The sequence below is a fragment of the Protopterus annectens genome, chromosome 3.part1 (assembly GCF_019279795.1).
Source record: "Protopterus annectens isolate FY-2018-M chromosome 3.part1, PAN1.0, whole genome shotgun sequence".
Taxonomy (NCBI): domain Eukaryota; kingdom Metazoa; phylum Chordata; order Ceratodontiformes; family Protopteridae; genus Protopterus; species Protopterus annectens.
Genome location: NC_056732.1, coordinates 51235562 through 51249079, shown reverse-complemented (window position 1 = coordinate 51249079; position 13518 = coordinate 51235562). Strand labels below are relative to the sequence as shown.

At 38.1% G+C, this 13518-nt stretch overlaps 1 protein-coding gene across 4 annotated transcripts in view; it reads left to right on the top strand.

Moving 5' to 3' along the window:
* Positions 1 to 13518, top strand: part of RAD54B (RAD54 homolog B) — a 1676581-nt gene that overhangs the window by 774171 nt on the left and 888892 nt on the right. For all 4 annotated transcript variants that reach the window (XM_044066559.1, XM_044066560.1, XM_044066556.1 and 1 more), the window contains exon 2: positions 11315 to 11471. In XM_044066559.1, the coding sequence (XP_043922494.1) occupies positions 11334 to 11471 (138 nt within the window). In that variant the 5' untranslated portion in view covers positions 11315 to 11333. The remainder of the gene's footprint in view (positions 1 to 11314; positions 11472 to 13518) is intronic.

Genomic DNA, 13518 nt, shown 5'->3' with positions numbered 1-13518 from the left:
TTTTTATCTTCTCTAAAAGCTCCTGAATAATTTCTACTACCCATGCCTTAAATTCCTCTCTTTTCAACAGATAGGTGGGAAAGTGCCAGCACCTTATTTTTATTTCATTACCCTGTGTTTTTATTTTAGTTTTTATTGGTGCATGGTCTGAAATTGTTATTGGGTGCATATCTACCCTTCAATTAAATGCACATGTTCCTGTGAAATGTAAATTCTGTTTAGCCTAGCTCACTTTTTGTATTTTGGGGAATAATATGTAAATTCACTCCGAACTTCTGTTACTGAATTTACATCTTTCATGCCAAATATTTTCATACATTTCTTCAAAAATCTACCCTTTTTTGTTTTACTTTCCCCTTTATGGCCCCCCCGACACATTTTCACTACTGCAAATCAAACTCCAGTCCCCACCTGTAAGTAATATTCCTTGCTGAAAGCTGATTATTTCTCCCAGAGTTTTCTTAAGCTTCATTGTAGTAGTTTTAGTTGGAATATAAATACATGCCAATGTAATCCTCCTCTCCTGCCAGTAGCCCCTTAGTACTACAAATCTACCATTATTATCTTTTTTATCCTCTTCTGTCACTATTGGAGCTCCTTTTGCAATTTAATATAAATACTCCTCTTTTCTGTGCTGTCTGGTTTTATCTCATTTTTATAGCTCTTCCAGCTGGGAAAACACATGAATACTTTCAGAGAACCTTATTTCCTAGACAGTGTCTCTTTTTTTTTTCCAGCCAATTTCTCTTCATCAGATTGTAGCCAGTATCTCTTTATGAGATGGTCTCCAGATACAGAATTGCAACTAAGCAAACATTTATTTGCTAGAAAAAGCCTTCTAATATTCAGTATTCTTTTTCATTTATTTGCTTTCTCTTAAAACTTATTACTATATCAGGCTAAGGGCCTTAATCCAGTCATCCCCCCACGCAAGAATGAGAAAAAGCACATTAATTTTTCTTTTGTCATTAAGTAGGGCATATGCTTTAGAGTTCACCACAAGTCCAACATAGTCCAAAAAAGTCCAGTATTTCCAGATTTTCTTGTTCTGTCATATTTCACAAATATAATTATTGCTTTGTAATCTCACATTTTCAGTTTCCAAGGTACTGGTTTTATTCCTATTCATCTCTATCTTCCAGATAATGTCTCTGTTTCATTTCCAATGTTCTCTTGATTCTTCTAGTCAGCTCTCGTGCTCCCTTTCTTCTCTCCAATATTTTCTGTTGAAACAGTGGAAGAGGTTTCACAGGTGCAGTCTTTATGTGGTCTTTATTACTAGAAGAACAAGAAGCAGAATCTTTGTTTCACAGCGCACTTTTTGTTGAACAAACCTTTGTATTTCCTCCTTACCATGTACTTAATCAAAAAATTATTTTGTCCGTCCAGGGAAGAATACTTTGAAGATAGCTAGGTACCGCAGTTTGATTCTCATACCTGCTTCTCGGTATTCCCTGAATAGTGGAATAAATTTAGTCCTGTTCTGCCTGGAGTACAGTGAGCAATTATTCTCCACAAGCACTCTGCTATCTCCTACTTTTAGTACTTTGTCTTTCTGCCATCGTTTGTAAGAATCAGCTCCTTCTGGTAGGATTATATCCTTACTAGTAAAGGTTTAGGTTGCTTTCTCATAGCCAGGTTTGGAGCATACACATGATGTGCCCTTTCAAACTAACAACTCCTGCTGTGGAATACCAGTCCAATTGCTTATTTGTGCTTTCATAAAATTAGTACAGTCTGTTCCTTCCAGCTTCTCTGGTACAGCAAAAAATCTCAGGTCTTCCCTTTATGTTCTGTCCTCTAATTCTGTTATATTTTGAAACATCTATTTTTGAGTAATCTCACATTCAACCAGTATTTTCTTCATTTTGACCTCTGATTTTTTTGCAGTTTTATCGTTTTAAAGCTTCTTCCATTTTCCAGCCTTTGGTTGTTTGAGTTAATATACTCCATCAGTGTTTTGTTTATTTTAAACAGGTCTATGTGCAGTTGTCTTATACTTTCCTCTAGGTTATTGGAAGTCATGGTTGGGGGTTGCACTTTTTGTTGAACAGCTGCAGAACTTTTCCCAGTCAGTGTTTTCTCCTCAACTTTAGTAGCTGATTTTCTTTCAGGTCTTCTGTATTCCTTTTTTCCTGGCATCCAGGCAGTGCACTTACTAGCTAGTAACTGAAATGTACCCAGAAACACAAAAGTCTACTGACTTTCTCTGCTGAGTTTCTGTTTTCACACTGGGAGAGCTAGAATTAAGCTGTTAGTGTGCAGCCATCCTGGAAATCGGGGCTTCTTCTCTGTTGGAATGAAAACCCTGAAGATCTTGGCACTCAAATCTGTCTGCTTAGCTCAAGCTGACTAAAGGTTTGGGCACATGGAAAGTACTCTGAAGCCTTGGAAACTGGCCAGCTGTTATAACCATGGCAGGATATAACTCGTATAGCTAAAGCTGCTGCAGCAGTGATCATTCAAACATCTTCTTTTACAGTAAATTTACTTACAGTAATTGTTTATCATTTGTAATTTTTTAATGGTACATTTGTAATATGGAATATTGTTACACAGGCTTGCACTGAAAATAGATATTGCCCCCCTTGGACTTCCTGGTTAAAAAAAAAAAACATTCAATAAATTGAAAGGTTAGCTTGTCAGAATATTTAAAGATGAAAGAAATACTGCCTGTTGTTAGATTTATTAACATTAAAGCGGCTCATACAGAGAAGCAGACAGTATGATAAGCATTTGAAAGCTAAAGGCACTAAGGTCTTAAAAATATGCACATGTTCATTGCTTAAATGAGTATTAATAGTTAATATTTATTGACTTAAATGAAAAGATGGGTGGTGGAGTTTGCTGCAGACTGGGATGTATTTTTTATTTATTCATAGTGGAGTTTGATGATTTATTTGTAGTGCATGGAGTGCTGTGATTATGCTGCAAAATTGAAAAAAAAGATCAATCTTTAAGGAGAGACCTGACCGCAGTCGTGCTTTCAGACGTGTATAGCAATTATTACATGACCCAGAAGCGTTCTTACAGTTGGGTTTCAGGAAATTACGTTCCTTCACTCTCAACTGTCCCTGAATATCTTTCCTGATATGCTGGTGGAGGTTTACAGATGTCATTCTGTAAGTAGCTTATTTAAATTAAGTTGATATTTAAAAACTCTCTCTGACTTTTTTCTGCAATTATATTTGCTTGCTATCTATGCAGCAGAACTCGCTAAATGCTTTAATGGTTTTCAAAGTTGGTAAATCACTTTGAATTTTTTTAAACTAGTAGTACATGGAGTAGATAAAAGTCTATGTACTGCAAAGATTTATGATCGGGTTTCACTAATCATTACTAGTTATGTTTTTTCGACATGGATACCAAGATTCACTTTAACAGCAATTTCTTGGCATCCATGTCTCAAATGCATAACAACATGAGTACGATCAGAGACCCAGTAATAAATCTCGGTATTCATATTGGATTCTGATGTATTGTATTTTTTTTTTCATTTGTTAACCAGGACAGTCCAAGTAGGTACAGACTCTCCTTTCAGTGGAGACCTGGAAAGAAAAGATCCAAAGACATACTATATAGATGGCATAGGGCATGATGTTAATAACACCGTAGAAACTATCCCAGTGTGAAAACTTGCATAATGAAGTTAATTACTTGCATCAAAATGACAGTATAAAAAGTTAGAAAGCCCTTAGCAATGCGGTAGGGTAGGTCTCCAATTTCATTCACTTTTTCCCTGTAAAACTTGTTTTTCCCACCACCCAGTCTAACTTACCTGATAAACAGTATCCTGGTGCTGTATCTGGCTGATTGTTTCTGGCACTCCTACCTCTTCCAGCTGGGCTATCCTGCTGTGTTCACCCTTACTATGCTCAGGCTCACGTCTCTCCCTAACCCTACCCCCATTCCCACCCACCCCTATATCATTACTTATATACTCTCTCTCCTTGCTTCCAGCCCCTCCCATTTCTCCAACTTAACCAATCATATCACCTTCCACCAAACTATCAATAACTCCAATACCATTACATCATTTCCCCTCCACCAAAAACCACTAACAACTCACTTATTGCCCATCTCCCAAAACATTCTTCTTTTTTTTTTCTGTCTCCTTTTCCCCCTACCTCACCACACTCTAAATCTCTGACTGTACCCCTACCAAATCCCCCTACCTCACCACACTCTAAATCTCTGACTATACCCCTACCAAATCCCAACTCCCAACAAATATTTCACTTTAACAACCTGCACCCATGCCCCTCACACAGTTCTCACTCCCCCTCTATCTTACAGCAGTTTTGCTGTTTTCCATCTCAACTTTCACATCTTACCATTCTAGGCTTAATCCATTCAATGAAGCACCTTCTCAAACAGTTGCTTTCCACCATAGGGAATCACCCCTGCCCTATCTCATCGCTCCGTCCCTTTTCATTTCATCACCTGTTCACCTCTACAAACTTAAACTATTCCCACTCTCACTACACTCTAAAGGCCACAACAGTATCCTCATACAACACGTTTTTACTACTAAACCATCCCCTCCCCCTATACCTCTACTTTTTCATGGTGATATTCATTGTAACCCTGGCCCATCCCCCATCCACAACCAAAACCTGTCGAACCGAACAACTGTCTATCTGTGCCATTAATATCCAGAGCTTATCCAACAAAGTCACAGAGCTACATTCTTGGATAACCCATGACTCTCCTGATATCTTCACCATATCAGAAACCTGGCTAAAACCACACATCTCCAATACTAAAATACGTCCTCTTCACTGTAATACATACTGCCTAGACAGACTTAACAAAAAGGTGGTGGTGTTGCAATTATGTACACCAAACATCTGACCCTCTCCCCCTGCCTATACCTCAACCTGATTTTCATCCAGCTGAGCTTCCTATACTAAACTGCCATCTCAACCCCTCAAAAAGATTTGCCATTGCAACTATATATACCACCAGGTAACAACATCCTCAGCCTGAAATCTGTCCTATCCTGGGTCATCCAGAATATCACCTGCGGAACCATCCTTCTCGGTGATGTAAATATTGATTGGCAAAAGATATCCACCCTCTACCCTTCCACGCACATTAACCTCCATGGTTTCCATCAACTAATTAATACCCCCACTGGCTATAACAACAACAATACTAACAGCTTCACCTTAGACTGGATTCTTACCTCTGATCCTACACTAAACCACAACTCCTGCACCCTACCCAACTCTCTAAGTTACCACCTCCCTACCAAGGTTTTCAGACCCCCCCCCCTCCCAAATACTCAAATCCCACACCTACAAAGACTGTAGAGACCTCTCTCCCTTCAATGCCAATACCTTCAATGATAGCCTAGCTTCTGTTGACTGGTCTCTCCTTAAATACCTTCCCCTCAGTGAGGGAGTCCATCATTTCAATAGCACCTTCCTGGACATCCTTAACTCCTCAGCTTCACTAAGAAAAATTAGGGTTAAATCTAACTACTCTCATTGGCTATCTAAAGATACCCTTTCCCTCATGAGACAAAGGGACAAATACTGGAAACAATGGCTTCAAACTAAATCCACATCACTCCTCCAAAAGTATAAAGAACTCATAACCTGTGTAAAAAAATAAATAAGGATAAAAAGAAATACTACTACAACACCCAATTCACTCATAACTCAAACCCTAAAATGTTCTGGCACTCAATCAACAAAATACCATTGCCAGGTAATCCTACCAACCCTAACCCCTACCCAAATAGGACTCCCCAGAAAACCGCCACCCTGCTTAATAGTCATTTCATTGCATCCGTCCAAAAGCTTACACAAACTTTTCCAGCAGTCAACTCCCCTCATACCATGCAAAAACTATCTCGCAAACCCTTTCTCTTCTGCAACCTTATTTTCACCACCTACATAAAATCACTCCTCCTTAAATTAAACCTTGCTCTCCTTCAGCTGACAACCTCCCACCTCTCTTCCTAAAAAATAGCAGCACACACTATAGCCTATCCTGTCTCCATATTAATTAACCGTTCCATACAAGAATCCTCAGTCCCTGACTCTTGGAAAACTTCTTACACCAGTCCACTGCACAAAGGAGGTAACTTCACTGATCCTTCCAATTATAGACCTATTTCAATTCTCTGTCAACTCCAAAATATTAGAAAAATGCATACACAAACAGCTTCTTAAATACCTAATTGATGGCAATCTCCTAACCCCCACACAGCATGGCTTTAGACGTAATCATAGCACCTCCACTGCCCTGCTCTCCTTCCCACATACTGTTGCAGAAGCCATGGGCAATAACTGTCTTGTATCCTGCCTCTTTCTTGACCTTTCCAATGCTTTTGGTACTGTATCCCATTCTAAACTCATTGCCAAACTAACCAACCTTAACTCCCCCCCCCTACTTATGCACTGGTTTTATAGCAATCTCACTAACGGGCTCCAGTCTGTTAGGTTGCACTCTGTCTGTTCCCCGTTTCTTCCTATCCAAACAGGTGTCCCCCAAGGCTCAATCCTAGGGCCGCTCCTTTTCAATATCTTCACCAATAATCTACACTCCTCTTGCACCACTTCTACTATTATTCAATATGCCAGCGACTCTACAATCATGACTATCTCTGACAACATCCGTAACCTTCACTCCTTAACACAACAATCTTTTTCATCTGTCGAACACTAGCTAACTGATCACCATCTCCTACTAAACCCCAAAAGACTAAGCTCCTTCTTTTCCTCCCCAAACCCCTCTCCCACCACAAATCCACTTTTACCATTCTCTCTGTCAAACCCCAATCACTCCTGATCCCAACACTAAAGTACGTGGAACAATAATTGATGACCAACTAAAATTTGACATTCATATACAACAGAGTATTGAAAAAAAAACAAAAGCTCAGCCTTCTCTACCAAAACAAAAAATTTCTAGCCCCTACAACCAGATCAGCGCTTGGTCAAGCCTTTCTCCTTCCTTCCCTATCTTTACTCATGTCCAGACATCCCTCTTGTCCAAACTGGAGCAAGTCTATTATACAGCCAGATTTGTCACTAATCTGCCGTGCAGATCTCATCGTTGTCTTACCCCAAGCCAACTCCAAGGGCTAGAATTCCCCCAGCTCCTTCTCCTTACTCACTTTCTTCTAAACAAACCCTCAGCCTGTCCCTCACTCCCTTTACTTGTATCTCACTATACTCCAGCTCACCCACTTCGCAGCTCTGAACAGAACGTACTTGATATTTACAAACCTCACAAAAACCTAGACAAACTCCTTTATAGATACTCCGTCTCCTTAGCCTGGAACAGTCTGCCATAAACATCCATAACATCCCTAGCTCCTCCTGCTTCAAAGCTGAAGTTAAAAACTACCTCTTGAACTCCAGAATCTGCTCTTGCCATAATCCTCCATGAATCAAAGTACCTGTCTCATTACATAACCTCCCCTTTTACACGTGTAACTACTCCCTCTTTCAATAACTTTTCATCCTAAACTCTCTTTCTCTCTTAATAACTATTACTGGTTTGAGACTGGAAAATGCCTATAATACTAATGGTAAAATACTACTTTTCAAATCCATAAGAATTCTTTTTTCACCTGTATCTCAAGTGCAATGTAACTGTAAAAAAAAATTTTCTGCATCTATTTTGTATTTTCTCTGCTGTGTGAATATTGTTAATTTCTGTTAATATTCTGTATTAAGGCAATACTGTAAACACTATTGTAAAAGTTTCTTGTATTTTCTGGAGCTTTTCTCCTCTGGTCTCCACTGAAAACGGGCCAAAAGGCTCAGCTGGACTAATACGGTTAACAAATGGCAAATATACAACAACATACAACATTGAGTTAGTAGGTGTGATAGATATTGTATTTTGACAGGGATGTAGAGGAAGTGAAATTGTTCTAGAGAGAGAGAGAGAATGGATGTGAGTGAGAATCATATTTGCACAAATTAACCCTTTAATGGAGAATGGTCCTTTAAGTAGTTAAGACCTTTCCATATATTAACAAGAAAAGTAGTGGCAAAGGCCCTTCCTGATTCCCAACCGATAGTGATTAAAACTTTAGACTAAAAGGTATATTGCAATGTTGCTGCTGCTGCAGCCTGTAAAAAGGATATGTTTTACGCTGGTGTGTGGATGTGACCGTTGTTCTTGGGCACTTCTTTTTCTATTACATTTAGAAGAAGGGCCACCATTCCAGGCTGGCTCAAGTTGTACTTATTCTGCATGTTTTTGGTCTCTGCTTTTGCCAGCAAGGCTCATGATAGTGTACAAGAAGTGTACATTTATATTCTCTCAAAGACCATGGACAATTGGCCTGACTGTAGATTGCAGAACTTATTATGAAGCAACATGAGGTGTTAAAGAATCTTTATTGTTGTCATGCGGTATTAAGCCTTCAAGTCATCCATTTTTTTCCTTGAGTGTTTGCATTAAATATTTTATTTATTTATTTTACATTTGTTGACTGGGCTAGTCCAGCTGGATACATATCCATTTTCAGCAGAGGCCCGGGGAGAAAAGCTCCTCGAGAGTACAGAGCAATATTTTACTTAAAAAATAAAACAATTCAAAGTTTAACAGGTGGAAGTACCATATAAAGTTAAGCTATATTATGCATGAAAGAACATATTGGAGTAAGTAGTTTAGTAAATAAGGAAATGTATTCAGTTCAAAACACATTTGATTGTAGTATCTTATGTTAAGTATATATGTTAACATAGTAGGGAGACTGAGAGTCATATTATGATATAAAAGAGAGTCCAATCAATTGAAAGGCAAGATATAATTCTGGTTTTCATTAGGCAGTTAGATTATACAGTCATTAAGACTTAGTAACTTAGTGAGAAGAAGATGTGAGAGGTTAGTCTGGGTTCAGACAGGTGCACAGCCAATGTGATTTGAGGTAGGTTTTAAGCCTGATTTTAAATTGTGTTAGTGAAGGTAGGGAGGTCAGGTCACTGGAGGGAGAGTTCCAGGTTTTACCCACGGTATTAGAGAACAGAGAGTCCCCTGCCTTATTGTTGGTTTTGCGTATTTGTACTAGTATTTTATTAGATGAGGGCAGGGTCTTAAGGTTGCTGTAGGGGGTGATAAGGTTGGTAAGAATTGGTGTGTTTTTAGGCTGATACAGGATTTTATAGGCAAATGTTAATTGTTTAAATAGAAGTAGATTAGGTAACTCTAGCCAACCTAGATTTTGATAATTAATACAGTGATGGGTCCTAAATGTAGAGCCTGTCGCAAATCTCACAGTATTGTTGTAGGAGACGGCCAGTTTGTTCATGTTGTTTTTTGAGAGGTTAGTATATATAGGGGAGGCATAGAGGAGGGTAGAGATTAAGTGGGTGTGGGCAATAGTAGATCTTGCTAGTGGGGTAAGAAAGGATTTGATTCTATAGAGGGAGCCTAGTTTTTTGTTAACTGTTTTTATGGTGTTGTTAATGTGGCCTTCAAAGTTAAGGTTATTGTCAATTAGAACCCCTAGGAGTTTTGTGGTAGAGTCGGGGGATACGATGGTTCCATTGTTAGATGTGACAGTAAAGCGTAGAGGTGTGGCCCTGTGGGTGGGAGTAAAGTTTTTTTTGGGATTTAGGATGAGGCACTGATGTTGTAGCCATTCCTCAACTATGTTAAACACTTTTTGGGTGAGAGATTGAAGGTCTGCTGGAGTTGGGGCCGAGCATACTCATGTGGAGTCATCGGCATATTGTATTAAGGAAGCTTGAGGAATAACAGTATACAGGTCGTTGATGAAAATAGAGAATAGAAGTGGTCCAAGTATAGAACCTTGGGGGACACCTAGTGCAATGGGGAGATGGTGAGATAGGTTGTTCTCCCACATAACTGCTTGTTGCCTATTGCTTAAGTAGGATTGAAACCATTGTATAATAAGTGTATCAAGAGATAGGTTTTTCAGTGTGTTTGAGAAGTTGGTGGTTAACCATGTCGAAGGCTTTGGATATATAGTTGAAAGGCTTGTCATGTAATTTAACAAGTTCGTTTTCCATTTGATAGTTAACGGTTTAAACATTTACTACAGTTTCATGTACAGCTGAGACTGATTTTGCAAGGCTCAGCAGTGTTGTGTGTTTATACGTATGTAACATTATGTGCATACGTTAGGAGTATATGGATATAGTTCTCCACATTTCCATATTTGACTGATGCCAAGGGGTAACGAAATGTCTATACTTGTACCTTATTTTCTCTTCTTTTTATACCAGGACAGGATGCAAATTTAATTTGTATATTTTATATTTTTATTCATGTTGAATGTGTCAACATTTGTGATCTTTAGTGAGCACTTCTGAAAGATTTCACACTTTAGACTTGGAGCCCTTCAACTTTTCACACCACATTAATAAAATTAATTTGTCTTATAATCCTTCGATATAGTGCCCGTTAGGAGTAAACGCTCCTGCCAGAAAAGCCAAACACAATAATGCAATATAAACCTAAAACGGCTGGAGCGACACACAGTAGATCAACGACCAGTTCATTCAATGTCCACGAAACATCAGTAATCCACAATATCCAGCATACGAGTGGAAGTGATAGAAATAATAACTCAAATTAGCCGTGAAAGCGCTAACCAATTTTTGTGTGCTACTCCATTAAATATTTATCGTGCATTAATTTGAGTTATTATTTCTATCACTTCCACTCGTATGCTGAATATTGTGGATTACTGATGTTTCCTGGACATTGAATGAACTGGTCGTTGATCTTCTGTGTGTCGCTCCAGCCGTTTTGGGTTTATATTGCATAATTTCTGTCTTATGCTTCTGTTATGACATTCATAATGTTTACTATTGTCCATGCTTTTGCATATACTGTATTCTTTGTTTCAGTGTTTAACAAATGCTCATTGATATGCATATCCACTTTTTTTGAACAAAAGTTTGAGTTAGTATATTTTCTTTACCTTGATACAGCTGATGCTTGCTATCCTGCCTTGACATCTTGCTTCTGAGTGCCTTTCCTTCTAAGTGTCTGTATAACATTTTTATATCCCATAGTGTACATATTCTGCCTGAAATGGACATTTTACTTTTAATGTTCATACTCGGTCAACAAAGGCAAAAAGGAAAAAAAAAAAGACAACAAACGGAAACTACTGTAGGTGATGAGGCTAAACCTGGAAAATGTACCAGTGTTTTTTAAGGGTGTTGGAATGTACCCTAGGTGCAGCAATGGCTGGAAAGTCCAGTAACCACATACTTAAATTCCTGTTTTTTTGGTGGGAGGGAGACAAACCTGATGCTCTTCATATCAATTTTGGACTTTAATCATTTCACGTGTTCTGTTGTTCTTTTAGGTAGCCCAGTACTCTGACTATGAGAAGATCAGCTGCTCCAAGTCAGCTGCTAGGCAATGCAGCGAAGAAAATGAAATTTATACCTCCTGCCAAAATCACAGCAGACTGTGTACTGAAAGAACAGAAGACACAAGCATCTGTCACCAGAGCTCCTGAGGTACATTGAAATCAGTTTGTGCTCGAATTCTCAGAACCCTTGTCTGTTGCTCATACTTATCCTACTAAAGTGACGCACAATTCTCCAACATGTTTCATGGTTTGTCACTGTTATTTGCTTAGTTTTTCATTTGTTGATATGAGACCCGTTCATTCCCCACATTCATATTCTCAAAGTGCACAGTCATTTGCACCACTCATGTTGATTGGCTGTAATAACTGCAGCTGCTATCAGTGTGTTTTGTGGAGGTTCGTAGGTCAGTGTACAGGGGTCCTGAGGGTGTCCTTTGAGTTTCAGGAGTTAAGTGAGGAAACAGAGAAATTAGTTTGTTTTGTTGTGCTTTAGACTGTTGGTGTGATTCTGCTGGACTTTCTTCAGAGTATTGCTGTAGATGGGGTGCAAGCATTGTATGTTCAACATTTAGATCAATTGAATGGATTAGCATTTGTAGGTAATAGACGTGAAGTACATCAGACAAAATCAATATTTAGATATGACTATTGCTAGTTCTGTGGTTGTAACTAGAAAGTTGTTTCGGGTAATTCTGATTTATTGAAAATTGTGGGTGACCAAACCTATGTTTTCTTACAAAAAGTACTACTATTAAAGATAATTTACAACAGGCTAATGGCACGTTAGATGTTTTATATACATAGAAGGAAAGAGGTACTTACAAATGCAGCAGTTGTAATGTTTGAAGTTGGTTCATTTTGGATGGGTGAAATACTAATTTTGAATAGCTAGATTTGACATATGGGTTGAAAGTTTGTTACAGCTGCCACTTTTCAGGAGTGGTTTATGTAGCGGAGTATTTTAAGTTGTCCAGCATATTATGTTGCGATGACAACTAAGAAAAGTAATAGAAAGGAACATTTATATGCCATTACTACAAATAATGTTAATAATGCATCATTTAAACATATCAGGTTATGTAAGGATTTAAAAAAATATACTTATTTTTGTCCTAGGGCATCAGCCTTTGGATTTGAGGGGTGGTGACTTTAAAAACTTGCTAAAAATCAAAGAAATTGATTAAAGAAGTGATTAATGTAAAGTGTCTATTAAAAACAGAAATTTAAGACAGTCTTTTAATTTCTTAATACTTTTAAAGTTAATTAAATGGTTTATTTTTAGCATCTGTGTACGGTTTGCACTGTGTTTCATGTTATCATAGGACAGATTTTACCATTTAGATGATTAGGAAGTAAGGGTTTGTTTTTTTTCTGATGAAATCTGTGTGATTTTAATGAAACAAAACTGCTATAATAAAATTAATTATTGCTAACTTTGATGGTTTTGGTGTGACGTTTTTATCAGAGTTGGCATAGAGATTTAGAGCTCTGTTGTAGTATCCTAAGTTATTTGGATTGTACCCCGTCACCAGCCAGTTTTCAAAGTTTTAGTGTGCCTTCTATGTACTCTGTCAGGAGCTTGAGGAGAGCTTCATGTAAAGACAGTGCCAGTTTCTTCAGTTTGCGGCTGTATTTAAGTTGACTGAGGTTTTTCAGTGAGAACAGAATGAAATTTTTGTTGCACAGAAGATGTATTGACATTTGTTACATTTTATTGTGTTTAAATCCACAGCTGTTCTTCCTGGTTTGCCTGCTTTAGAGAATGTTTTTTTCACTACTTCTAATTTGCCTAATAGTCAATCTCCTGTCCTGCCCCCAGGAAGTCTGACATGTTATACAGGGTACATAAGATTTATAAGTATCGGTTTTCCAAGTCTAAAGTTGATCCAGAAGTAATTTCTCTATTTAGAACTGATTGTGCGAAACAGAACTGCTGCTAACGCCATTCCCTCTGACAAGGATGGGAAAGCTTTTGACAACTTAAGGAAAACAGTTTCTTCTTCTTCTGCTACTTTATCTTTGAGAAATTTAAGCTGCCAAGCTCACGTTAGAGTATGTATGTTTATTTTTTAGAACATGCAAAGGTTAATTATTAACGTTCCTTCTTCTGAGGTAAGAATTCCTTGAATGCCTCACTAACATTCGCTTTCCATGTTACTAAGTATTTTTTAAAGTCTGCTTATGATGCTGATGAT